Source organism: Castor canadensis, chromosome 2, assembly GCF_047511655.1.
Source record: "Castor canadensis chromosome 2, mCasCan1.hap1v2, whole genome shotgun sequence".
In the NCBI taxonomy this organism is placed as follows: domain Eukaryota; kingdom Metazoa; phylum Chordata; class Mammalia; order Rodentia; family Castoridae; genus Castor; species Castor canadensis.
In genome coordinates, this window is record NC_133387.1 from 131225624 (window position 1) to 131250999 (window position 25376).

A 25376-nucleotide genomic window follows, 5' to 3' on the forward strand; every position below is an offset into this window, starting at 1 on the left:
GTTAGAAAGTAATGTGTTCAGGGAAATGTTTTAAAACTTAGTATCCATGTAAATGCATAGAAAAAGGTCCACAATACACATATCAAGAGAAGGGAGAGATTGAAGCCACGGAGCTTGATCAGACTTTTATCTTTTTTTTTTGCAATTACTGGGGTTTGAAGTCAGGGCTTTGTACCTGCTAGGCAAGCACTCTACCACTTGAGCCATGCCCCCAGCCCTTTTTGCTTTTTTCAGATAGGATCTCAGGTTTTTTGCCCATGCCAACCTTGGATCATGATCTTACTACCTATGCCTCCCACATATTACAGCTGTTCACCACCACCCCCAGCATGTTGTTTGAAATGGGGTCCTGCTAAGTTTTGTGTGGGCCGGCCTCGAGCCACAATCCTCCTGACCTCTACCTCCTGAGTAGCTAGGATTACAGATGTGAGCTGCCAACCAATCTGGTTGCCACTTTCTGTGTCTTGGAAGTCCAGAACTCATGTTGACAGGTGATTCTTTTAAACTTAAGATTTATAATTAGGGTTGAATGCTACCAACTGGCTACTGGGGTGGTTGTTATGGAAGCATAGTAGTTTAGAAAAATGAAAACTGTGGTTCTTAGCCCTCAGCTTGTGTTCACCTGGGGGGCTATTGAAGCAGACTTCTCTCCATACCCCAGTGCTGCTCATTCACTGGTCAGTTTGACGTGGAATTAGAATTTGTCCTAAGCTCCTAGCAGGATGGGAGCTGCTGGCCAGGGCTCGACCTCAAGGACCCATCTTCACTCACTTAAAACAAAGCATCGCTGTTTGTGAGCACATGGAGTGATAAGTCGGTAGGTTCAGTAATCAGGACAACACGGGACTCAGTTGTTGTGCACTCACCTCATGTACGAACAACAGGCCTCATCTGAGTGTACGTCAGCCATCTGATTTGCTTTCTCTTTGGTCCCTAGAAAGGCTTCAATTAGCATGGCAAGTTAAACTATTAGTGGAGTGATCACCATAGCCTACTTGTGTTGTCTGAGCCTTTTTAAATGGTTCTGGACCTCTGTAAGAACTGCATTATTTCCTATTCCCACTTGCACCCAGCCTGGCACCAAGAACGTGGGTCCTACAGGAATGCATGATAATTTAAATTTGCTTCTCAATGCATTTTGGCCCATGAGTAGCATGGATCCACTAATGTGTACTTAAAAGTAAACCCATGGCTAAAGGCCATGGGTTGGCTAGACTGCATTTGCCTTGTGTGTCACTGAGATTCGTCCTTCCCTCCCACTGAGGTGTGTCTGCCTGGATGACAAGGAGAGATGGAGCCCTCAGCAATTGCTGAAACACAGCTTTATAAACCCACAGCCAAAACTGCCTTTAGTGGAACAGAGTCCTGACGGTGAGTGAGTCTGTTACTATTCTTCTGTTGTTTTGGATTGTGTCTGACAGCAGCTTGCCATTTAGCCCAGGCTGGCCTCCAACCCCAGTCCTCCTGCCTCAGCCTCCTGAGAGCTGGGTTCTGGGCATGCTCTACCACACCCAGCTCTTCTGTCTCTGCCTTTGTTTCATCTCAGATTCCGGAGGACAAGACTACGTGGAGACCGTCATTCCCAGCAACCAGCTGCCCAGTGCTGCCTTCTTCAGTGAGACCCAGAGGCAGTTTTCCCGGTACTTCATTGAATTTGAAGAATTACAGCTTCTCGGCAAAGGGGCTTTCGGAGCAGTGATCAAGGTGTGACACTGTTGTCCCCAGTACCTTTTAGAGCCCCTTTTCTGTTTCATTTCTGCAGATTTACAGGCAGGCTTCGCTTCTGTTTTGAGGGAGGAGAAGTGAACAGGACTACTTTAGGCCATGACACTTTTGCCTTCCTGGAAATAAGCCACATGTGATGGTACACACCTGTAATACCAGCCTCTCAGGAGGCAGAGGCAGGAGAATCTCAGGTTTGAGGCAAGCCTGTACCATACAGCTTTCAAAACAACAACAAGGACCTGGGATGTAGCTCAAGTGGTTGAGCACTGGTGAGTTAAGAATGCAGTCCCCCGCCCTCGCTTGGCACAGAGCATGTGAGGAGCCATTATACGGCTCGCCACGTGGAGTCAGGGCCTCTGTGTGAAGAATGCATCCCTGTGCTTTGGTTTAGGAAGAAAATTGTTCCTTTCTTCTCCCATCTATTGAAGCAGAGGGCTCCAAGGTTGGACAGGGATGGGATTCATACTGTGAGATGGCCCCAGGTGACCTGGTGGCTTTTATTCTCCAGCTTTTACTGAGATGGAAAACTAGCGATTGCTTTTAAGTTGTGCTGCTGTTGGGTCTTCGTTTCTTCATCCCAGTCTATTTGGGCTACTTTTATTATCTGTCTCTGTAAAAAGAGATTTCAGCTGTTTTTATATAATGTAAGTGTTTTCTTAAACTTTGAGAGACCCAGACTAAAAAGCACATAGCATGTGTGAGGCCCTGGGTTCAATCCTAATACAGCAAAAAAAAATAAGTAAATGAAAATTATATCTAATATATGATGTGTGCATACATAATATCACGTGTGAAAGCCACATCACTGGGACGCGTGTCAGTTTAGGATTAGGAGACCAGAGGAAGCACCATTCTTACTATACCTAATAAAAAATCAAATTAGCTTTCCTACGTTAGAAAAAGAACAATCTTAGCAAGGCAAGTGTTCTTTTTTTTTTTTTTTTTCATTTTTCTTTTATTATTCATATGTGCATACAAGGCTTGGTTCATTTCTCCCCCCTGCCCCCACCCCCTCCCTTACCACCCACTCTGCCCCCTCCCGCTCCCCCCCCCTCAATACCCAGCAGAAACTATTTTGCCCTTATCTCTAATTTTGTTGAAGAGAGAGTATAAGCAATAATAGGAAGGAACAAGGGGTTTTGCTGGTTGAGATAAGAATAGCTATACAGGGCATTGACTCACATTGATTTCCTGTGCGTGGGTGTTACCTTCTAGGTTAATTCTTTTTGATCTAACCTTTTCTCTAGTTCCTGGTCCCCTTTTCCTATTGGCCTCAGTTGCTTTAAGGTATCTGCTTTAGTTTCTCTGCGTTAAGGGCAACAAATGCTAGCTAGTTTTTTTTAACCTTTTCTCTAGTACCTGTTCCCCTTTTCCTATTGGCCTCAGTTGCTTTAAGGTATCTGCTTTAGTTTCTCTGCGTTAAGGGCAACAAATGCTAGCTAGTTTTTTAGTTGTCTTACCTATCCTCACCCCTCCCTTGTGTGCTCTCGCTTTTATCATGTGCTCATAGTCCAATCCCCTTGTTGTGTTTGCCCTTGATCTAATGTCCACATATGAGGGAGAACATACGATTTTTGGTTTTTTGAGCCAGGCTAACCTCACTCAGAATGATGTTCTCCAATTCCATCCATTTACCAGCGAATGATAACATTTCGTTCTTCTTCATGGCTGCATAAAATTCCATTGTGTATAGATACCACATTTTCTTAATCCATTCGTCAGTGCTGGGGCATCTTGGCTGTTTCCATAACTTGGCTATTGTGAATAGTGCCGCAATAAACATGGATGTGCAGGTGCCTCTGGAGTAACAGTCTTTTGGGTATATCCCCAAGAGTGGTATTGCTGGATCAAATGGTAGATCGATGTCTAGCTTTTTAAGTAGCCTCCAAATTTTTTTCCAGAGTGGTTGTACTAGTCTACATTCCCACCAACAGTGTAAGAGGGTTCCTTTTTCCCCGCATCCTCGCCAACACCTGTTGTTGGTGGTGTTGCTGATGATGGCTATTCTAATAGGGGTGAGGTGGAATCTTAGTGTGGTTTTAATTTGCATTTCCTTTATTGCTAGAGATGGTGAGCATTTTTTCATGTGTTTTCTGGCCATTTGAATTTCTTCTTTTGAGAAAGTTCTGTTTAGTTCACATGCCCATTTCTTTATTGGTTCATTAGTTTTGAGAGAATTTAGTTTTTTAAGTTCCCTGTATATTCTGGTTACCAGTCCTTTGTCTGATGTATAATTGGCAAATATTTTCTCCCACTCTGTGGGTGTTCTCTTCAGTTTAGAGACCATTTCTTTTGATGAACAGAAGCTTTTTAGTTTTATGAGGTCCCATTTATCTATGCTATCTCTTAGTTGCTGTGCTGCTGGGGTTTCATTGAGAAAGTTCTTACCTATACCTACTAACTCCAGAGTATTTCCTACTCTTTCTTGTATCAACTTAAGAGTTTGTGGTCTGATATTAAGATCCTTGATCCATTTTGAGTTAATCTTGGTATAGGGTGATATACATGGATCTAGTTTCAGTTTTTTGCAGACTGCTAACCAGTTTTCCCAGCAGTTTTTGTTGAAGAGGCTGCTATTTCCCCATCGTATATTTTTAGCTCCTTTGTCAAAGATAAGTTGCTCATAGTTGTGTGGCTTCATATCTGGATCCTCTATTCTGTTCCACTGGTCTTCATGTCTGTTTTTGTGCCAGTACCATGCTGTTTTTATTGTTATTGCTTTGTAATATAGTTTGAAGTCAGGTATTGTGATACCTCCTGCATTGTTCTTTTGACTGAGTATTGCCTTGGCTATTCGTGGCCTCTTTTGTTTCCATATAAATTTAACGGTAGATTTTTCAATCTCTTTAATGAATGTCATTGGAATTTTGATGGGAATTGCATTAAACATGTAGATTACTTTGGGGAGTATCGACATTTTTACTATGTTGATTCTACCAATCCATGAGCATGGGAGATCTCTCCACTTTCTATAGTCTTCCTCAGTCTCTTTCTTCAGAAGTGTATAGTTTTCCTTGTAGAGGTCTTTCACATCTTTTGTTAGGTTTACACCTAGAGGCAAGTGTTCTGATTAGAAAGTTCAGGTTTTAGAGGATTTTAAGCCACAATGTCATTTCTTTGTAATTTACATTCTTGAATGTAAAACATTAACAAGCTTCATTTCTTTACAAGTTCTTAAAAACAATCCCAAACTCATGTAACAATCGCGTCTTCTTCAGTCTCGCCCCGTGTTCCTCCCCGTGAGAGCCCACAGCCCCACCACCATTCTCCACATTGCCATCTGAGAAGGCGGACTGTGCAGTGAGCCAGCAGCTCCTTAGCTGTAGACTCTTAACTGTTTATACACCTTTTGGTTTTAATGAGTGAACTGCTAGTGTCCAGTGCAGCAGCTCCACGCCCCAGGCAGTGACCCAGAGTAGATTGTGTGTGTTGAGACAGGAACATGAAAGACCAGACCAAGAATCCCGCCAATCCTCTCCTCTACTGATGCAGCAGTTAAGGAACACGATGTCGTGTTTTGAAGAAGGTTCTGTATTTCAGGCACTGTGCCAGGTGACTTGCAAAACCTGGTCTATCAACCCCAAGACGTTCTTAGGAGACAGACAGAATCCCCAGTTTCCAGTGAGGGCCCTGCAGTACAGAGAAGTCATGTGCTTTGCCTGAGGTTACACACATCTATGAAGAGATGACACCAGTGTTCAGACCCACATCTGTGTCACTCCAAGCATGTGTTCATGTCACTGCTTCTACATAGAAAGGTTATCTGAAATTGAATTTTTTTTGATGGTACTAAGTTTTGAACTCAGGGCCTTGCACTTACTAAGTAGAAGCTCTACCACTTGAGCCTGTACCCCAGCCCTTTATTTAGTTTAGTTTTTTTTTAGGTACAGTGTCAAGTTTTTCCTCTAGGCCAACCTGGGCCTTGATCCTCCTACCTACACTTCCCACATAGCTGGGATGACAGGCATATGTTCCACGCTCAGCTTTTTCATTGAAATGGAGGTCTTGCTAACTTTCTGCCAGGGTCTCAACCCTTGATCCTCCTGCTCTCCACCTCCCAAATGTCTGGGGTTACAGGCACTCAAGCTGAAATTTAATTTTGTAGTAGTCCTCCTTAGTCTTAGAAGTAGCTTTTAATAATCTGATTGAAACCTGTAAGCTAACAGAGAACCATGCTGTCTTTTATCTCTTCTCCTTCACCTCAGTTGACTGCATGATTGAGACTGGAAGGTTGCAGTAAAAGAAACTTTGTAACTATTTCAATCAAACCAGTTACCTAGTGACTCTGCCAGGGATAGCATCCCTTTGTGTAAGATATGGGACTTGCCTTGAGACTTTTTCTAGTGGTTATTTCATTGTGCTCTTAATTGCCCTGCCCTTGTTTCAGGACTGGTAGCATTAGTCAGAACTCTCAGCTGAGTAATAGATAAATGTTCAGTAATTGTGTGGGTAGTAATTACTGCTGTTTACTAAGCACCTTTTTGCAGGCCTCTGTACACGTGCTTTTCTCGTTTTCTCATTTGAACCCTACAGTCACTGTTCCATCAAGTAATGGAAATGGTAGAAATGCCACATAGGTAAAACTGAGGCTTGAGAAAATTGAGTAATGTGCCCAAAGTCACATGGCTTTATAAACCAAAGAATTAGCGTTTGCATTACTGTCTGTTAAAATTTCTAGAGTTTAGTTCTGTAGTGATTTTTAAACACGGGAAAAAATCAGAAACTAAAATCCTCATCTGAAAACATACCAGCTTTAGAAAACAATTTTTACTTTAAAACCAAAATTTATTTAGAGTTCAAGTAGCATATATAATATTGGAAGAGCAGGGAAGCAATTGTCAGTAATTAGAGGCTGTAGCCAGGTGTGGTGATGCTTTTATAATCCCAGCCCTAGGCAGGCTGAGGCAGGAGGATCTAGAGCTGGAGACCAGGCTGGCCTGAGCTGTTTCAAAAGAACAGAAAAGACAGCCAGCCAGGCATGGAGGGGCACAGCTGTAATCCAGGGCTCTGGAGGCTGATGCAGGAGGATCACCAGTTCAAGTTCAAGGTCAGACTGAAATATAAAGGAAATATAAAGGAAAGTTGCTTCCCCAGGATCTAGCGCGTGTGGGGTGTGGGGTAGGGGACTCGGAGCTGTTGGCTTTCTTCCTGTTCGAGGGTCCTGTGGTCCTGGGTTAGCGGGTCGCTCGGGCTCCAGCTGCTGACCTTATCCGGACCTTTGCTCTCGGCAGGTGCAGAACAAGCTGGACGGCTGCTGCTACGCGGTGAAGCGCATCCCCATCAACCCGGCCAGCCGGCACTTCCGCAGGATCAAGGGCGAGGTGACGCTGCTGTCGCGCCTGCACCACGAGAACATCGTGCGCTACTACAACGCCTGGATCGAGCGGCACGAGCGCCCCGCTGCGATGGGGACAAGGACAGGGACGCCAGCCCCGGGCTCGGGCCCGCGACCCCCGGCACAGGACGCGCGGACCGCCCGGGCGCAGATGGACGACCTGGACCCGGGCAGCGTGGAGGCGCCGCCACCCATCCTGAGCAGCTCGGTGGAGTGGAGCACCTCGGCCGAGCGCTCCCGCTCTGCCAGCGCCCGCTTCACTGGAGGCCCGGGCTCCAGCAGCGACGAGGACGATGACGAAGACGACGATGAGCAGGACGGTGTCTTCTCCCGCTCCTTCCTGTAAGGGCGAAGCCACCTGGCACACGCCCAGGGTCAGGGATCCCCTGAGAACCCACACACCCAAGGATGGGATCCACTGAGAACCCACACCCGGGAGGAAACCTACTCACAGGGTCACCAAGCCGCTGAGAAACCCACCCAACACAGTAACCGGATGTAACCGGAAGGAATTGTTTCCTCTGTCTTCCAAACATCTCCAACATCTAAGTCTTGGAAAGGAGGAAACAAATTTCTTCCAGTTCTTCATGTTAATACACTTAAGACAGTTTCTTATAGGGCCTTCCTTTAGATAAGGGCTTCCAACTCTGTGTACTGTCTAAGAACTAGTTAGGAAGTCTTGATCTAACCACAGTTCCCAAAAAAAGGTACCAAACCCATTTCAGACCCCACCACTTACCTTCATGATTTTGTTCCATTGTATCCAGTTGGATACAATTTGTCTTAGCTCTTAGGTACTGAATTACGTGAGGAGCCAGTGTGGCTGCTTCTAAGAGTTCTGTGTTTTGGTAAGGGGGAAGTCCAAACTGAGTGCTGCTGCTGGATGGTGGTGCAGTGTCTGTAGCCTCCTTTGCTTTGTAGTAATTAGCATTGTCAATTGTTAGAATTATAGCAGGGACTTTTGGTTTCTTTAATATTTCTCTGTTTCTCTTTTTTAAGACCTGCTTCAGATTCTGAAAGTGACATCATCTTTGACAATGAAGATGAAAACAGCAAAAGTCAGAATCAGGTAAATATATACATAAATATTACATCATTGCACTCATCATAAGAAAACTGCCATCCGATGTTATAAACCAGATACAGTAGTAAAGCCTTAATCTGATATGAAATACCAATTTTAAAGCATTAATTTAAAATATAGACTGCTTGTGTTTTTGTACAGTTCTGTACCCATATCATAAAACAGATGGACTTTTACAAAAAGAAAGGAAATGGAGACACAGCACTTTTTTGTGTGATAAAAACCATTTCCTATAGAATTTGGGGGTGTTTTATGTGGATGGAGGTGCAGGTTAAATGCAAATTAGTTAAGTAACTCTACAGTTTCATCATGGGGTCACCTTGATCTCCCCTACTTCAGTTACTCTTGATTCCTTATTTTCATAAACCATCCTCTAGAAGAGGCTTTAACTGTGTCAGAATCCTGCAATGAGTTTTGAAATCAACCTTGTTTTATTTCTAATGCCACAGACAGTCTAGAGAGTACCGAAGCATACCACACTTATAGGAAAAGGAAGCTTTGTTAGTCAAACTTGTCTATCATGAGCGTGGGTACTGGGTGTGATAGGGGCTGTATTTCTTCCTCTGGCTCGTGGTTTAAATAGCTTGAGAAACACTCAGTTCTGCCTCTTCCTCTGCCCAGCCCATGCTGGTGCCTGGAGCTCAGGGTGAAGCTGGGCTGACTCTTGTTGCTGGGAGAGTTTCTGTGACTAGTGTTGTGTGTTGACTTTAGTATCAGCAGGTAGAAGGTGCATTCATAGGAGATAAAGAAGAGTACACCTGTGGGCTCAGTTATATAAGCAGTTCAGTTGATTTGAGGGAGGTCGGGATGCACTAGCCAGTGGGTTAAGTACTTCCCTTATCAGTTGAAATCCCTTAAACTCCTCTCAGTTAAATTTTTTTCTTTTTGATGGGTCTGATGTTTGAACATAGGGCTTCACACTTGCAAAGTAGGCACTCTACCACTTGAGCCACACCTCCAGTCCATTTTTCTCTGGTTATTTTGGAGATGGGGTCTCTCGAACTATTTGCCCAGACTGGCCTTAATCCTTTATCCTCCCAATCTCAGCCTCCCAAGTAGCTAGGATTACAGGTGTGAGTCACTGGCACCCAGCCTTAGTTAAAATTTTTTAATTATAAATTTAACCAGGATGGTAGCATATATAAGCTAAGCTATTGCTAAAGCAAAAGTTATGCTTGACTTTAATATTTCATGCATTTCATTATTTGGGGGCATCAGATTTATGATTCTGGTTTTGCCCAGGTAAGAGCAGTATCCCACAGGCCTTGTAAGTGATGCATCGAAGCTGCTAAGAGATTAATCATCTTCCACAGACAATCCCCAGGGTGTATAAGTGACTCAGGACTGGAACCTGGTTTTTCACAGGAGAGATTTTTGATTATTTGTTTGATAAAGAAAAAATATTGAAAAATTCTTACTCATAAAAACTGTAAATCAAAAATGGCCAGGTACTAACTAGTGCTTTTTGCATCCTTGGAAATACAAGTATTTAAACACATCTATCAGAAGAAAAACAGAATTTTTTTAAAAAGATACCATGAATTAGAAGGAAAAGGATCTACAGGGGGCACACTGGTTAACCGTGTGGAGAAATGGTATGTGGATCACTTGCTGTGAGTTAAGCTGATCCTTCACAGGCATGGCCCAGAGTGCAGTGTGCCTTTTGACTGTGTAGCCACAGTCAAATTGCTTTGGCTAAGTCCCACCAAGGGAAGGCATCCCATTCATACTGAAGCCTTCAAACATCAGCCTGCATGCATTCTAAATGCCCTTATCTGTAGACATCATCAGCGATAGGAAAAACTGACTTCGCAAGGGGTCTTTCTACAGACTGTGCCATCTTTGGTACCTACCTGTTTCCCATTTTCACATTGTTCAGTGTAGTAACAACAGACCTGTAAGCTCTACAGAAGCTTCTGGTTGGAAAAAACTTGGCTTAAATTGCCACGAGCTTCTAAAAGGCAGTTGTGTTTGCCTCTCCCTACCGCAAAAGGATGGCCATGTCGGAGTGGGCACGAATTCTTGAGGATGGTCTTGTTTGACTTCAGCCTCCAGTTTGAGTTCTCATGTGTTCCTCTTGGGTTAGGATGAAGACTGCATTGAAAAGAACAGTTGCCATGGAAGTGAGCCATCAGTGACAACAGAGGCTGTGCACTACCTATACATCCAGGTGAGTTCCTGGCAGCAGCCAGTGACACAGTGGCTTCTAGTAGTTGCTGGTGGATGTGTTTCAGGGTGCTGCACCAACATGACAGACAAGTCTTGCTGGCATGGCCAAAGATTAATCTCTAGGGACATACAGCATGGAGGCCCTCTCCCTCCAGGTTGGAACTCATGCCATCCTATAGCATAACTGTTTAAAATCCATGTTATACGTTCTAACATGGATAATTACATTAACTGCAGTTATCCTCCTTCATTTAAACCTGTTATGTGATCAAGCTCTGCCTGGTTTGTTCTTGTCTGTAGATGGAGTACTGTGAAAAGAGCACACTCCGCGACACCATTGACCAGGGGCTGCATCGCGACACTGTCAGACTCTGGAGGCTTTTTCGAGAGATTCTGGATGGATTGGCTTATATCCACGAGAAAGTAAACCTTACCACATCTCATATCTGAAAACTTATGTTTACTTAAATTTATGACTATAAAAATAAAACGTGCTGGGTGCCGTGGCCACATCTGTAATCCTAGCTACTCAGGAGGCAGAGATCACAAGGCCAGCTCATGCAAAAAGCGAGACCATATCTCAAAAATACCCAACATACACCAAAAAAAAAAAAAAGTCTTATGGAGGGGCTCAACTGGTACAGCGCCTGCATAGCAAGCATAAGGCCCTGAGTTCAAACCCCAGTACCACCACAAATAAATAAGTTAGTAAAAGTAAATAATAAATAAATTGTGAGAATGGAGAAAAACAAAGTAGAAAACTATGGGTGTATTGAATTATTCTATTTTTGTAGCTAATAGAACAAAGTGTCAGAAGACAAGAAACAATACTGCATATCAAAACTCAAAAAAAATGTTGAAGGTTAGGACAGGAGCAGCAAGTTACAGCCCATGGGGCATCTAACTCCCACCAGTTTTTGGATGGCCTGTGGGCTGTATGAAATTCTAATTTCGTTGTCCATCAATAAAGTTTTATTGGAACACAGCCAAGCTCATTTGCTTATATATTGCCATAACAGCACATTTCAGTAGCTGCAACAAAGACTGTCTGTACTGAAAGGCTCAAAAATATTTGCTATTTGATTGTTTACAAAAAGTTGGCAACCTCTGGACAAGAAAGACATATTTGAATACATGCGGGATGTGGAAGGTGACCCCTTGATCAGTTTTAGAATAAAGTGCAATTACTACATACCGAGACTTGATCCTAGCTGCAGTGCTACTCTTCCTAGGACCGTGAATAAACTAGAGAGCCATCTAGCAAGTTCAGGGATGAGACTGAGAAACAGCTACATGTGTGAAATGTCATTTTAAAGCTAGAGATTCTGGTGTTACGTAAACACTACTGGGCCTCACTGAGGATGAAACTCTGCCACAGTTTAAAAATTGAATCAACTCCTGACTTTGCCTCAATTTTCTTGAACCTTAAAACAATTACACAATGCTACATTTATACTGAGGAGACAGAACTTTAATTTGTATATTCAGTCTATAAATGATTTGTTGGAGGCAGAATTTATAACATGGGAAATAAAAAGGCGCTTAAATGAAGGCTCTTAGAGCTCTTACCTGTGGCACCATTCTGGGGTCCTAGAACTATGCCTCATGTGCTCGCCTTCTCTGTAGCTAAGCTGCTCAGCATTTGCTGGTCATTTCCTGGACACAAGCATGTGACAAACCCCATGCTTGAAGGGGCTTCATATTTTTGGAGGAAGCCAGAACTTACCTTCATGTAGTGGTGGAAGAGATCATACAACAAAGTGGTTTTATTATGTGTAATATTTTCTAGTATTACATATAATGCATGAAACAGTAAGTATCATGAGCCTGTAGGAAGAAGAGAAAGCAGAGTTCATGTAGCAACTACTGTGTGCTGGGGGTGCAAAGTTGAACTGTTAGAATTTTACAGAACGCTCACAAATTAATTGGCCCTTGAAAATGTTGATATGATGTGAATGAGTGCAGAGAAGCAAGAGTGTCCTGGACAGGGGAAACAGTGCCAAGGAAGGAATGGAAGAAGGAATGAATATGGTGTGTCTCCATGGCCTGAGTAGGGGTTTTGAGGCAGCAGTGGGAAAGATAATTTGGTGAATCCAATAGGGGAGGCTTGGATTTTTTCCCTAATCAAGGACTCCCTCCAGGTGGAACTGGGAGATGGTAAAGAGGTCACAGGACAGCCAGGAGACATTCCAGGGACCAGACATTCTGGACCAGAGTGGTCTGCAGAAGGCCTCAAGCAGTTTTTATCACTAGGTTAGCCTTTCAAGTTAGTAAGCAGGGAGCGCAGTAAACTATGCATAGGGAGCAGCTGTTGGTTTCTTCTTCTCTTCCAACAGGGAATGATTCACCGGGATTTGAAGCCTGTCAACATTTTTTTGGATTCCGATGACCATGTGAAAATAGGTGATTTTGGTTTAGCTACAGACCATCTAGCCTTTTCTGTAAGTATTTTAAAAACTAGTCTATTCCTGAAGATGGACCCAGATGCCTTGATGATCTAGAAGTGTTAGAAGACAGGATAGGGCACCCTGACCCCTTCCGTAACCCTCAGGGAAGTAGACATGTGTGAACACCTCACTGCAAGTGATCTTTTAGATTCTAAAAGTGTGAATATGTATGTGCTGGGTGCCGTGGCCACACCTGTAATCCTAGCTACGCAGGGGGCAGAGATCAGGAGGATCATGATTCAAAGCTAGCCCAGGCAAATGGTTTGTGAGGTTCTATCTCAAAAAAGGGCTGGTGGAGTGACTCAAGGTGTAGGCCTTGAGTTCAAACCCCAGTACCGCCAAAAAAAAAAAAAAAAAGTGTGGGTATGTATGTTCTAATGAGTGCAGTCCACTTCAGAGACATAAAATTTTTGGTTTGTGAGAAGTATTTAGGTAAAAGGCATACAGTACCTTTTGAAATAATTTGATGCTTTGGTCTGCCGTACCAGGTACCTGGCAAGATGCTTTACTCTTATTTGAGGGGCTTTTGTTTAGGAAAATGCAGCTCCAAAACAGAAAACACCAGGAAACCAGAACATGTGGTCCAGAAGGTGCTAGTTGGTCACAACATGGTACAGTGGCCGTTTAACATACAAAATAAATTAATGCAAATTGAGGCAAGTAGTGAAATAAGAGCAAAAGGTAGTAGAAAAATAACTTATGGTTGTGAGGATCAAGAAAGGCTGTGTAGCCAGGTATGATGGCGCACACCTGTCATCCAGCACTTGGGAGGCTGAGGCAGAAGGATTGTGAGTTTGAGGCCAGCCTGGGCTACATAGCAAGACCCTATCTCAAAATAAAAGCAAAAAAATTCTGTTTATCTTAAATAAAACAATGTGCACAATTGGGTGCCTTTCTATAATCCCAGCCACTCAGGCTGAGGTGGGAGAATTGCTTGAGCCCAGGAGTTCAAGATCTACCTGAGCAACATGCAAAAATCCCATCTCCCAAAAAAAAGGAAGGAAGGAAGGACCTGAATAACAATTGTGGCATTTCAGATGGACCTTAAAGGTTGGGTGGGTGTCCAGCAGATTGAGGGCAGGGCATGCTGACACCAGGGCAGGGGAGTCCAGCATTAAAGCCAAGGCCCTGGGGTGAGCAGACTTGGTTGTTTGAAGACCACCTGTGATTGGATGAAACTGTGAGGTGTAGGAGACACCTACACCTCACAGAGGATGCTAGAAGGTTACAGGGTCTTTAGAAGGTTGAGCAGTCCAGTAGGTGGCAGGCCTTGAGAGCCAGGGTGTCTTACTTAACATTGTAAGCCGCTTAGTAGCCACCAAGGGCTGTATAAATGAGTTCACTTCCAGGGCAGACAGAGAGAGAAAATCAGATTTGGAGTGACAGTGAAAACAAACATCAGGGCTAAGTTAGAAGGTAGGTAGGAGTGAGAAGGTGGAAGGAGGACAGTAAGGACGAGGTTCCAACCAGAACTAGTGGGGTGGGTTGCAGTGTCCTGCGACTAAGGAGGGGCTGTGTGAGGGGTCTCAGTCTCCAGATGAAGAATGTAACTTGATACTGGAAGTATGAACAAGTCTCACCAACCCAGACTGCGAGCCTGTCGCTGCACTGCTTTGTGGCATTGCCTTGGGCAAATTAGGGAACCTCTCAGCACTTGTCCTGTAGAATGTCCCCATCCTGGCACCTACCTCAAAAGACATCAGCAAAGTTAGAGCACTGGTAAAGCATCTGGGGCCATGGCTGGCACTAAGGACTGGAAAGGTCAGTATCCATGGCAGTGCCTATAACAGGAACTGTAGGTGATGTCATACAGTCTGGATATAGGGTGCTGCTTGGGTCAAAACCATTACAGACACAGGAAGGTGAAGCCTCTTAAGTGGTGTCAGCAGGGACAGTGAAGTAGATGTGGCAGCAGGAAAGTCAGAAAGAAGAAGCTCTTAATTTTAGTACATGCTTATTCTCCTAGAAAACAGGCTCTGTTGGACATTTGTGATATGGGCGCTCATGGGTTTCTACAAGCTTTGAGTGTTTCTGTCCAGATGAAGGAGCTGGCTAGTGAATTGCTCAGCTCCCTCTTAAAAAAAAATTAAACTTAAGCAAATCGTTATTTTAACTATTGTGATTTCTTCATTTAGAAATGGACAAGCCATTCCTGGAATACTATGATATTTTAATTTGCTGTTTGGCTTACTTATATTTGTAGACTGATGGCAAACAGGATGATCAGGCAGGAGACCACTTGGCCAAGTCCGACCCTTCAGGTAAATCTAGGAGGCTGTAGATTTCACTCAGGTATTATAAGCAGACCACAGCATTTCCTCCTAACCTGAAACCTGCTTTTTACTTCTGAAGACTTTATCCTAAAGTGAATTTAAATTGCTCACTTAAGTTGTTGCTCACAAAATTATGGAAAGGCTTTAATTTATTTTTCTTTTTCACTCTATCAGTTGCTCTTTAGAATGCTGAGAGATTGGGTTAGTAGAATCACTGGCTCCCGCAGGCAGACAGCTCTACTTGTCTAATACCAAGCAGTCATGTGAGGCTGCCTGGGATCTTGTGTGGCACTGGCCTCCTGGGCAACAGTAGGACATCTTTGCGGGACAGAGGGTGTGGCAGTTCAGGACTAAGGATTAAGTGTTATTCACATGGTGCACACTGCAGATGGCTAACAGATCAGCCCTCTCTCTTTTTGTTGCTGTTATTGTACTGGGGTTTGAACTCAGGGCTTCGTGCTTGCTAAAGAGGCGCTCTACCACTTGAGCCACGCCTCCAATGCCAGGCCCCACTTTTTTTTTATATTACCATACATTAGCAGTTCTGTGGTGTTCCATTGTGGTAGTTCCATAGTTGCACACAGTGTACTTTAACCTTTTTTTTTTTTTTTCGTCTTTTCTGTGGTCCCCTTGCTGGAGCTCGCTGGAGCTCTCTCTCTCTCTCTCTCTCTCTCTCTCTCTTTCTCCCACACAGGCCGTTTGACTGGCATGGTTGGCACAGCTCTGTATGTGAGCCCTGAGGTCCAGGGAAGCACCAAGTCTGCGTACAACCAGGTACAGGAGACTCTGGGGAAAGGAAAGGTTGCAGAGAGAGGTAACGGCAAGAACATGTTGCTCACAGAAGTTTGGGCTCAGTTACCAGCTGCACTGGTCAGGAGCGTTCACTCACCCTTTGTTACTCCAGGCAGGATGCCTGGTGCCCAAAGACAGGGACTGGTGCTGGCACTGTTGCTGGCAGGAACAAGTCCAGAACACAGAGTGAGACCTCTGTGCCCTCGCCCTCAGGGGCTTATCCAGTGGTGGGTGAAATAGACAGTACACAGTAAAAACAAAAGAATTAATCCTCAGCTACGGTAAGGGCTAAGAAGAAAAGAGATGGAATTCAGCGGCAAGACTACAGGAGGAGGCCTCTTCTCTCAACAAACTGAACAAAGAAGACCTCCCTGAAATGACAGCATTAGGATAAAGGATCAAAAGGGACAAACCATGCAAAGCTGGGGGCTGGGAGCAGGGTGCAGTGCCTCATGCCTATAATCCTAGCTACTTGACAGGTAGAGATAGAAGGATGCAGCTCAAGGCCAGCCAAGACAAAAAAGTTAGTGAAACCCTATCTCAACCAACAAACAAGTTGTACTGCTGCATATCCATAGTCCCAATTATGCAGGAGGCAGAGGTAGGAGGCTCACAGTCCAAAGCCAACCTAGGGGAAAGCATAATACCCTATCTGAAAAATGCCTAAAAGCAAAAAAGGCTGAGAGCATAGCCCAAGTGGTACAGCCCTTATCTAGCAAACAGGGGGCCCTGAGTTCAAATCTCAGTACCACAAAAAAGAGAAAAAAAAAGTTAGGCACTGGAGCATGCCAGGCAGGGGAAAGGTGAGCAGAGGAAATAGCAGCATAAGAGAGGACCCTGAGTGGGTGAGGGATAGCTTGGCATGTTTGCAACAATGAAAAGTCAGTGGCTACCACATGGTGAGCGATGCGGGAGGCACACAGGAAGCTGGAAAAGAGGCAGGGCTCAGGTCAGGCAGGGCTGGTTAGCCAGTGCACAGAGCCACTGAAGAATCTCGAGTGAAAGAGATCACTCTAGCTGGAGGAGGAGGTTTTGCAGAAGTCCAGGTAGAGCAGCTGGTGGCTGGCACTGGAGAGTAGAAGTGAGAGTTTCCTGATGGACCAGATGTCAGAAGAGGGATTTCTGCATGGAGGATGTTTGACCAAGGGAAGGAAATGTGGGGAGAGGTGCGGGGAAGGGAAAACACAGCTGCAGTATGGTGGTGAAAGACCTGCAGCGGAATCCAGATTCCAGCAGTGATCCAATAGTCATCAGACACCCAAGACTGGAGTTGGGAGGGAAGACCAGCGTCAGAGGTATAAGTCTAGGGGTTGTCAGCACATGGATAGGATTCAAAGTCATGACACCAGATGAGGTCACTTAGGGCAACAGTTAGAGCTAAGTTTTAAAAACTATGTCAGGCCGGCCATGTGCAACAAAGCAGGTTCCCAGGCTTTCAGGGGAAATCGAGGCCTCCTCCAGGCACCTGGGGAGGGGATGGCACAAGGACATGTGCTGTCTTTCTTCTGTGACTGCACTGCCATGTTTTGCTAGAACTAGTCACCTGATCTTTCTGTCCTCACTGGTCTGGCTTTACTCTCAGCACCTTACCTTTGCAATTACCTATAGGTCTTGGTCTGTGTTTCACTTTCGAAATGATTAGTGAAGATGCAAAACAAAGCAAATTCTTTCTTCCTTTTCTTCTCTCTCCGCCCCCCAACTCCTTTCTCTCTTTTCCTCACTGCAGTGCTGAGGATTGAACTCAGGGCCTCATCACACATGCTGGGCAAGCACTTTACCACTGAGCTGCACTCCTGAGACAAGTCTTGAACATCCTCCTCTTTCACCATTATTTTCAGTCTTCACCCAGGAGCTAGCTATGTGTATAGCTAAACTGGGTGCAGTTAATTTTCAAGGAAAATGTTGGGGGAAATCATGCCAAGTATTTTGTCATCAGTCAGTCTTTATTCCTATAATTGTTAAAACAAACCATCAAATTGTTCTAGAGTGGTTTGTTTTGCACTTAGGAATACTTTATTCCAGCTAACAGTACTGATCCTCTGGTAATGCCATTTTGTTTTCTCCAGAAAGTGGATCTCTTCAGCCTGGGAATTATCTTCTTTGAGATGTCCTATCACCCCATGGTGACGGCCTCAGAACGGATCTTCGTTCTCAACCAGCTCCGAGATGTATGTATCAGGTGTTTTGGTACAGAAGTTCCCAGTGACTCAGTCTCGGCACAGAGATAGAATTCGAGGCAGGAAGCTCAAAAAGTCAAATATTGTATGTCATTGCTCAGATGCAGGATCCAGACATAAAATGTTAAGAATACTAATGGGACATGAGCATAGAAGAGGAGCTGTGGGGGTCAGCAGGAGGGGAAGGAGAGGCACTTGGGGTGAACAGGATTGAAGCTCATCTCCTGTGAGTGTGCATAAAGACTCTTGCTAAGGTAGCCAGTTCTCATTGGTAGTGGAATGTTTTCTAAACAGGGATGTCACCTCCTTTAAGTTGCTAAAGAAGCAGTTTTGTTAGCCAAAGACTGTCAGTACTTAGGAGGGACCTTTCACTTTGTCTTTTGTGCCATGTCCCTCTGCTTACATGCCTCAAGGATGAGAAACTTAGTTTTGTTTGGGGAAATTTTGCAGAAATTGTTAGATTATAGTTACTTTTAAAAAAAAAAAAAACTAGTCTGAGAGATTTACTCTTCATGTAAAAGAATGCAAACATTGATATTACCACAGTCGTAACTGTGGGAATGGGTTATCAGGGTAACGGATATTTAGTTGTCAATATGAAAGATTCCTACTGAATGGACCTGGTGTAGTAATGCCGAAGGCAAACCACTATGACCAGCGGTTAAATGGGTCTTTGAAAAATAGCAGTCACTTGAATTTTTCACCCTGTGAAATTTCCACTTGTGTTCTTGAGATTAGTCATTGCTCTGTCTCTGTCTATGCTAGAAGAACTAGCATTACAGTGTGAGGTCAAGGGTGCCCATTAGAAAAAAATGGCTTTGAGGTGAAAGTGGAAAGCCCGATTTGGGTGGTATGATTTAGATTCACATACCCATAGGCAAGGGATCTGGAGAGCCTGCCTCATCCTTACTGAACAAGTCAAAGCAGGAGTATTTGTTAAATTAAATCATATATATTGTGGGCTGGATGCAGTGACTTATACCTGTAATCCCAACTATCAGAAGGGGAGCAGTTAGAGGTCAGGCTGGGCAAAAAGTGAGACCCTGTGTCAGCCAACAAGCTGGACATGATGGCGTGTACTTGTAATCCCAGCTACAAAAGAAAGGTTTGAGTCTGAGGATGGCCCTAGGCAAAAAGGCTCAATTCTGTCAAAAAAAAAAGAAAGAAAGGGGAAGGGGATTACGGGTATAGCTCAAGTGGTTGAGCACTTGCTTGGTAAGCATGAGGCCTTGAGTTCAAACCCCAAACTAAGAATACTCCGAGGTATTTTGGGAGCTAGTGGAATTGTCTTTCTGTACGTAGCTGTGTCTACAAGGTGTAGGAGTAAATAAAGCAGTTATCACCCAGCCTTGGTTGGAGTGCTCTTAAGAGATTGCATACTGGATGATGGACCTTTCTTTAGTCTGGAGTTCATGTTTGTTCCCTCACTTCCAAGAATAACTAAACTAAGTTGTCAAGTTCATCTTACAGTTGAGGGCTTGTTCACCAGAAAAGTAAGTGCTTTGGGGATATAGTGGGTTTTAGTGCGAATGTTTTTCTCTTACCTTGTGTTAATGGTTTGGTTTTTTGTTTCTGTTTTTTTTTTTTTTTGGCGGGGGGTGGGAAGAATGTCTTTTTTCAGCTATGTGTTTAATAAAACTACTTTGTCTTTTCCTGACACCATTAGATTTCCTAAATATTTTGTCCTCAGAGGAGGTGCTTTCAGTAACCCAGGCTGTCATTTGGATAAAGTTTATTTTAAAATAATGTTGCAGTGTTTGGAAGAGTGAGCACGGAGTGTCAAGAAGGTGTCTCTGCAGTCCCCTTGTTAGCAAATTTTAGTTCTGTACTTGATCTTCCTGCTTGTGGTGAATAAGAGCTTTCCCCATGGCAGTTAGCTAAGCATGCTGATTTGAATGTCATGTTCTTTCAGCCCACTTCTCCAAAGTTTCCAGAAGACTTCGATGATGGAGAGCACACAAAGCAGGTGATTTTCTGATGCTTTAATTGCTACATCTGCTATCTTCAGTTTTAATTACTGTTTTACTTCTTTTTCAATTAGTGATCGTCTGCCACTCATTCTCTTGTGTTCTGGGAACAATGTGGGGAAAAATATCAAAAGATAAAGCACTTAAAGTGTTATTCACTTGATATACACCACGAAATGCCAAGGCTGGCAGAAAGAATTAGACTGCAGCAGAGCTCCTTTGTGAAGTTCACTGTGCTTTTGAAGTGCTGTCTGTACCCTTGGCTCAGCCAAGGGCAAGGGGAAGGATGCTTTTACAGCTTATTGTTTTAGATAAAATTTGGGACTTTAAGAAAAAAATACAATTTAAAACTACAATTTTTTTCTGTTTTGTGGCAGCATGGCTCAGATTGTGAGGAAAGAGTTGCGTTTTCAACACAATCTGATGTTCCGGTATTTTAAAGCAAGATCATTTCCACTGTATCCTAAATATCCAACTGTGTGTCACATCATAAGCTGACACTGGCACTGAGAATATGAACGAATCGTTCTCAGTGATGCTTTGTATTGTACTTCTGATGTGTCTTTCTTAGTGCTGTTTGTCTTCATGAAACCATAAATAATTAATACTCTTATATGGAAGTTTGTTCCTTACACTGACTTGTTTTGACAATTATAGTCAAGGCAAAAGTCCCTCACTTATTAACACTGAGGACAGGAACATAAGGAGAACATTGCTTAATCTGCTACTTTTTGCTTATTGGTTCCGTGTCTGGATGGACATGCCATTTATGGTCTCCATACTTTACTTTTTCTCACCTGCAAAATAAAGGGTTAACTACCTTTTATGTATATTAGCACTAACATTATATAATTTGCTGATATTCAGCATTGATGCAGGGGCCAGGCCAGGAGTTAGGAAACCTGATGACTGAGAACCATGGCTGGGATGTTAATATGGAATCACATCCCGGACTGCTGACGTTAATGAAACGGCTTGTATCATACAACAGGGTCTTGCCAACCACATCCCTGGAGCCCACAGAAAATGACAGTCCCAGTTTGATCATCCAAGGCCAAGAACACCCAACCACATCCTCACCCACCTAATATGTGGCGGGCCTGACACATAACTCAGTCTCAGGAAGTTAATGTCACATTAACCCATTTTTCCAGGATGATCACGCCAGTGTCCACAGACCCCGGTAAAAACTTGAGGTCTCAATCCCCAGTCAAGGAGCAGACTCCAGGCTCCTTCTTGAGCCTGCTCACTCTGCCATCTGGAGGGTACACTTTTACTTTGCTTTGCATCAAGAAACCTGTTCCTGCTTTCATCTGCTCTGAGTCCCTCTTCCTCTGAGACCAAGAATTTTCTAGCCCCTGGACTTGGTGACCCACATCTGGTGACATATTTTGACAAGCCAAGCCAGGAGACTCGAGGAGATCCCTAGTCAGAAGCAGGTGACTATTTTTCTGTGACTCTGGTAAGCCTACCTGGCAGTCTCTCCAAGGAGGGGGAGGTCTGTCTATTTAGTTTTACTCTGATCTGTAAAACTTGCACAGTGGTGGAGATTTATTTCTCCTCTCTCCTGTGTCTACGAAGACCAAATAATTACCCATCAGTTTGCCTTTTGTATACTAAAGTGAAACTACAGGGTTAGCATGGAAAGGCTTTGGGTTCTGTGTATTTTCTCTCCCTTGTGCTGCCTTCTTGCTTGTACTAAGATAGCATCGCTATTCAAAGTAGTTTGGAAGTTTTGTTATCTTAGCCAGCCCTAGCTAAAATGTAACATTCTATAATGCTTAGATTCATAAGACCAAAGTTAAAAATAAGCTAAAGGCACTCTTTTAAAAATCCAAGCAGTAACAAAGTTTGCATAGTATCTGCAGCTATGTGTGGACAGGTGACAAAGTAAAAAGGAACCGATAAGTATGGGATGAGGAGGTGAGAAGGTTATAAAGAAAAAGAGCATTTTGGATGTAAAAACATTTGTATGTAAACAGGGTTTTGTCCTAAAGGCAAGGATTGTTCCAAAATGGAAATAGGCAGGTAAGAAGTCTACAAACCTGTCTCAGAAGAATTGTGGTAGGGTTCATCATAAGATATAATTAATTTAAAAAATTTCAAACCCCTTCTATCTTGACAAATTTATAAATGATTCTCTAAAAACTTCCCCAAAGATTGTGTTAGAGTCATCCTGAGATACAGATGATGGAATATGGTAGGGCATGAGGACCCATAAGACAGTTGTAAGTAAGAGGACATCCTCTGGATAAAAAGGTTTTTACTTGGTAAAATAAGGCTTGTCTTATAGTAAAAGACTGCTCCAAATATATCAAAGACATATAATTGATTTTAAAAAAAAAATCAATGCTGTCTTGGTAAGTTTACAAAAGATTTCTCTAAAAATTTCCCTTAAGTTCCAGTAAAGCTGGGAAGTACGTTATCAATCTCCTCTTGGACAGCCCCCCTCTGTGGGGGCATGTTCTTCCTTCTCTTAATAAACATTGCTGTTCTTAATAAACTTTACTGTTACCTTCACTACATTTTGCATTTTGCTTGAAATCTTCTCTCACAGGAACACAAGGACAAAGTCCCCAACTGAAACTCCCGGTAAGGGCATGAGACTTATTTATGGATATAGGGACACATTTTGCCACATCTGTTTAATTAGGGAAGAACCATTAGAAAATGCATTGCATAATTTTTCTACTTTGTTTGTTAGCTATTATTATTCATTTGAACTGAGTTATTTCTTGTGGTTCTGGGTTTCATACCTGCATGTTCATTTCAGGCTTTCCCTGTGACACAGTCAGTCTTCTCTAGCATTTCCACTGTGAGAGCTGTGGTGGTCCAGAACTTTACTGAATTACACGCATGCAGGCAGCCTTGCAAACCTTGTGCCATAAACAGGATTATTCTCCTGTCATCACATAAGTGTTAGTGACCGTTGAGCCCACGCCATTAAAGTCGACACCAATGCATCAACAAAGCCACCACCCACGTCACAACCACTGCATCACATCTGAAAGAGACAACGTCGGAAATGCTGATAGGCAGTACTGCATAACTTCCACTAACGCAGAAATTAGCACAGTCTGTGATGCTGAATAGGCCATTGTTGTTTCTCCCAGTTTACCATAACTTTCATAAAAGTTTTATCTGGTCAGTCCCTTTCTTTATAGTATAAAACTTCTGTCACATGAAAAGTAATTACCTGTGTTTTTTATTTCAGCCTAAGACAGGAATGGAAGAGGAGTATTTTAGATATATAACTAGAAAATATTTGATGAAATTCATCTAAAGATTGAGATTTTTCTGATCTCAAATATTCCTTCAACATTTTTTAATAAATTCTTTTAAGAACTAGAGGCTTAAGAATCACCATATAAGGAGCTGGGTTCAGTGTCTCAGGCCTGGAATCCCAGCTACTCAGGAGGCAGAGACAGGAGGTTAAAGGATAAAGGGTCAAAGTGGCAGGGGCAAAATTAGTGAGATCCTCTTTCAAAAACAAAGCAAAAACAAAAGGGCCAGGAGTGCAGTTCAAGTGCTCGCCAAGGATGTGTGAGATCTAACAAAAAATCACTAAGGAACTTGCGAAAGTTTACATTGCCTTCCAGTGGTTCCCTGCTGTGGAGGGATGGCATAAATAAGTAACGTAAGTCTAGAGAATTCTGGGGATAGGACCAACAAATAACGTAAACGGAGACGAGAGCAAAAATGAGGTAAATGCGTCAAGGATTTCAGCCCTACCATGCTTTTTAACATCCACTGGTGGAGGCATCTAAATTGAGGGTTGCTTATGTGCTAGCCCTCTTATATTTTTCTATGTATTTTTAGGGTTTATAAGACCCAAACTCTGCTTCTGTGTAGTTGCTGAGCTGAGGATTTTTTTGATCATTTATGACAAGGGATATAGAAGGGACTCTGCCTTTCAGGAAGCACCCCTATTCCCATCATTGCACAGCTCTGTAGCACAGTGGAGTGCAGCTGGGCAATGACATATTCAGAGATTTCAGAAATGCCAATTAAAATGTACCAATGAAATACAGGCAGTGTGGCGCCTGTCCCTTGACCTGGACTGACAGAAGACTTGTCAGGAGGAATCCTGGCAGCATGCACTGCACCCTGCCAGCTGTGCACCTGTTTTCTTACAGAAATCTGTCATCTCCTGGCTGTTGAACCACGATCCAGCAAAACGGCCCACAGCCACTGAACTGCTCAAGAGCGAGCTGCTGCCCCCACCCCAGATGGAGGAGTCGGAGCTACACGAAGTGCTGCACCACACGCTGGCCAACGTGGATGGGAAGGCCTACCGCACTATGATGGCCCAGATCTTCTCCCAGTGCATCCCACCCGCCATCGACTACACCTATGACAGTGACATCCTGAAGGTGGGCTGACCATGGTCCACCAGAGGACCAAGCCAGGCCCTATTTCTCAGGGTTCTTTTAGTGCCTCCAGTATGAGCTCTTAATCCAAGGCCCAACAAACCCCTAAAAGCACATGCAAAAAAGCATGTGCCCGTGTTATTCTGGGAGGAACAGCCACATTGTCAGTCACACTTGAAGGAGTTCTTGACCCATCCCCTCCCATCGAAGAGATTTAAGAGAGTGGTCCCTGGCCAGTGCCAGGGCCAAAACACCCAAGCAGTCAGGTCTGACGTAGTAGACTGGCTCAGGTGTGGGTGCATGTCCTGGGAAGCTCTCTGAGAACACAGGTGCCCAGACTCCCCGCTGCTCTGGGGGCTTGGCATCTCCGTGAGCAAAGCACTTTAGACATCTCTGAAAGCTCTTAACTGGTTTCTACGACATAGCCAGGTTGCCAGCTTGGTAATCCTTTAGCTTTTTTTATTTCTTTAAAACAAAACAAAAAAAAGCCAAGTATGGTGGTACATACCTGCAATCCCAGCTATTTGGGAGGTGGAAACAGGAGGATCTCAAGTTCAAGGCCATCCCCAGCAAGTTAGTGAGACTTTATCTCAAAAACAAACAGCCAGGCGCCTGTAATCCTAGCTACTCAGGAGGCAGAGATCAGGATCACGGTTCAAAGCCAGCCTGGGCTAGTAGTTCGAGAGACCCTATCTCGGAAATACCTAACACAAAAAGAGCTGGAGGAGTGGCTCAAGGTGAACCCTGAGTTCAAGCCCCAGTACCACAAAAAAAAAAAAAAAAAGAAAAGGTCAGACGGTGTGGCTCAAACAGTAAAGCACTTGCCTGGCATGTTTGAGGTCCTAGGCTACACCACACACACATACACACACACACACACTCAAGGTCTGAAGCAATTTACTGAGATATTAAAGTTGTGTAGATACATAACAGATACTAGTTATCTTCTCTATATATTCCTTTATTATTAACCCATGCTATAATTGTAAAAACTAGGGTAGTAGGAGTGGACTGATATAGACCATCAGTATGAATTT

General features: G+C 43.6%; 1 protein-coding gene across 15 annotated transcripts in view; it reads left to right on the forward strand.

Annotated features, from left to right (window-relative positions):
* Eif2ak4 (eukaryotic translation initiation factor 2 alpha kinase 4) overlaps positions 1-25376 on the forward strand; it is a 97970-nt gene that overhangs the window by 33318 nt on the left and 39276 nt on the right. For all 15 annotated transcript variants that reach the window (XR_012445405.1, XR_012445404.1, XR_012445406.1 and 12 more), the window contains 12 exons: positions 1265-1371; positions 1547-1704; positions 6957-7402; positions 8060-8129; positions 10231-10314; positions 10614-10736; positions 12650-12754; positions 14964-15021; positions 15728-15807; positions 17892-17993; positions 19915-19968; positions 24106-24342. Coding sequence is in view for 12 of the 15 variants with exons in the window: in XM_074065641.1 (XP_073921742.1) it covers positions 1265-1371; positions 1547-1704; positions 6957-7402; positions 8060-8129; positions 10231-10314; positions 10614-10736; positions 12650-12754; positions 14964-15021; positions 15728-15807; positions 17892-17993; positions 19915-19968; positions 24106-24342 (1624 nt within the window). In the remaining 3 variants the exon portion in view is untranslated. The remainder of the gene's footprint in view (positions 1-1264; positions 1372-1546; positions 1705-6956; positions 7403-8059; positions 8130-10230; positions 10315-10613; positions 10737-12649; positions 12755-14963; positions 15022-15727; positions 15808-17891; positions 17994-19914; positions 19969-24105; positions 24343-25376) is intronic.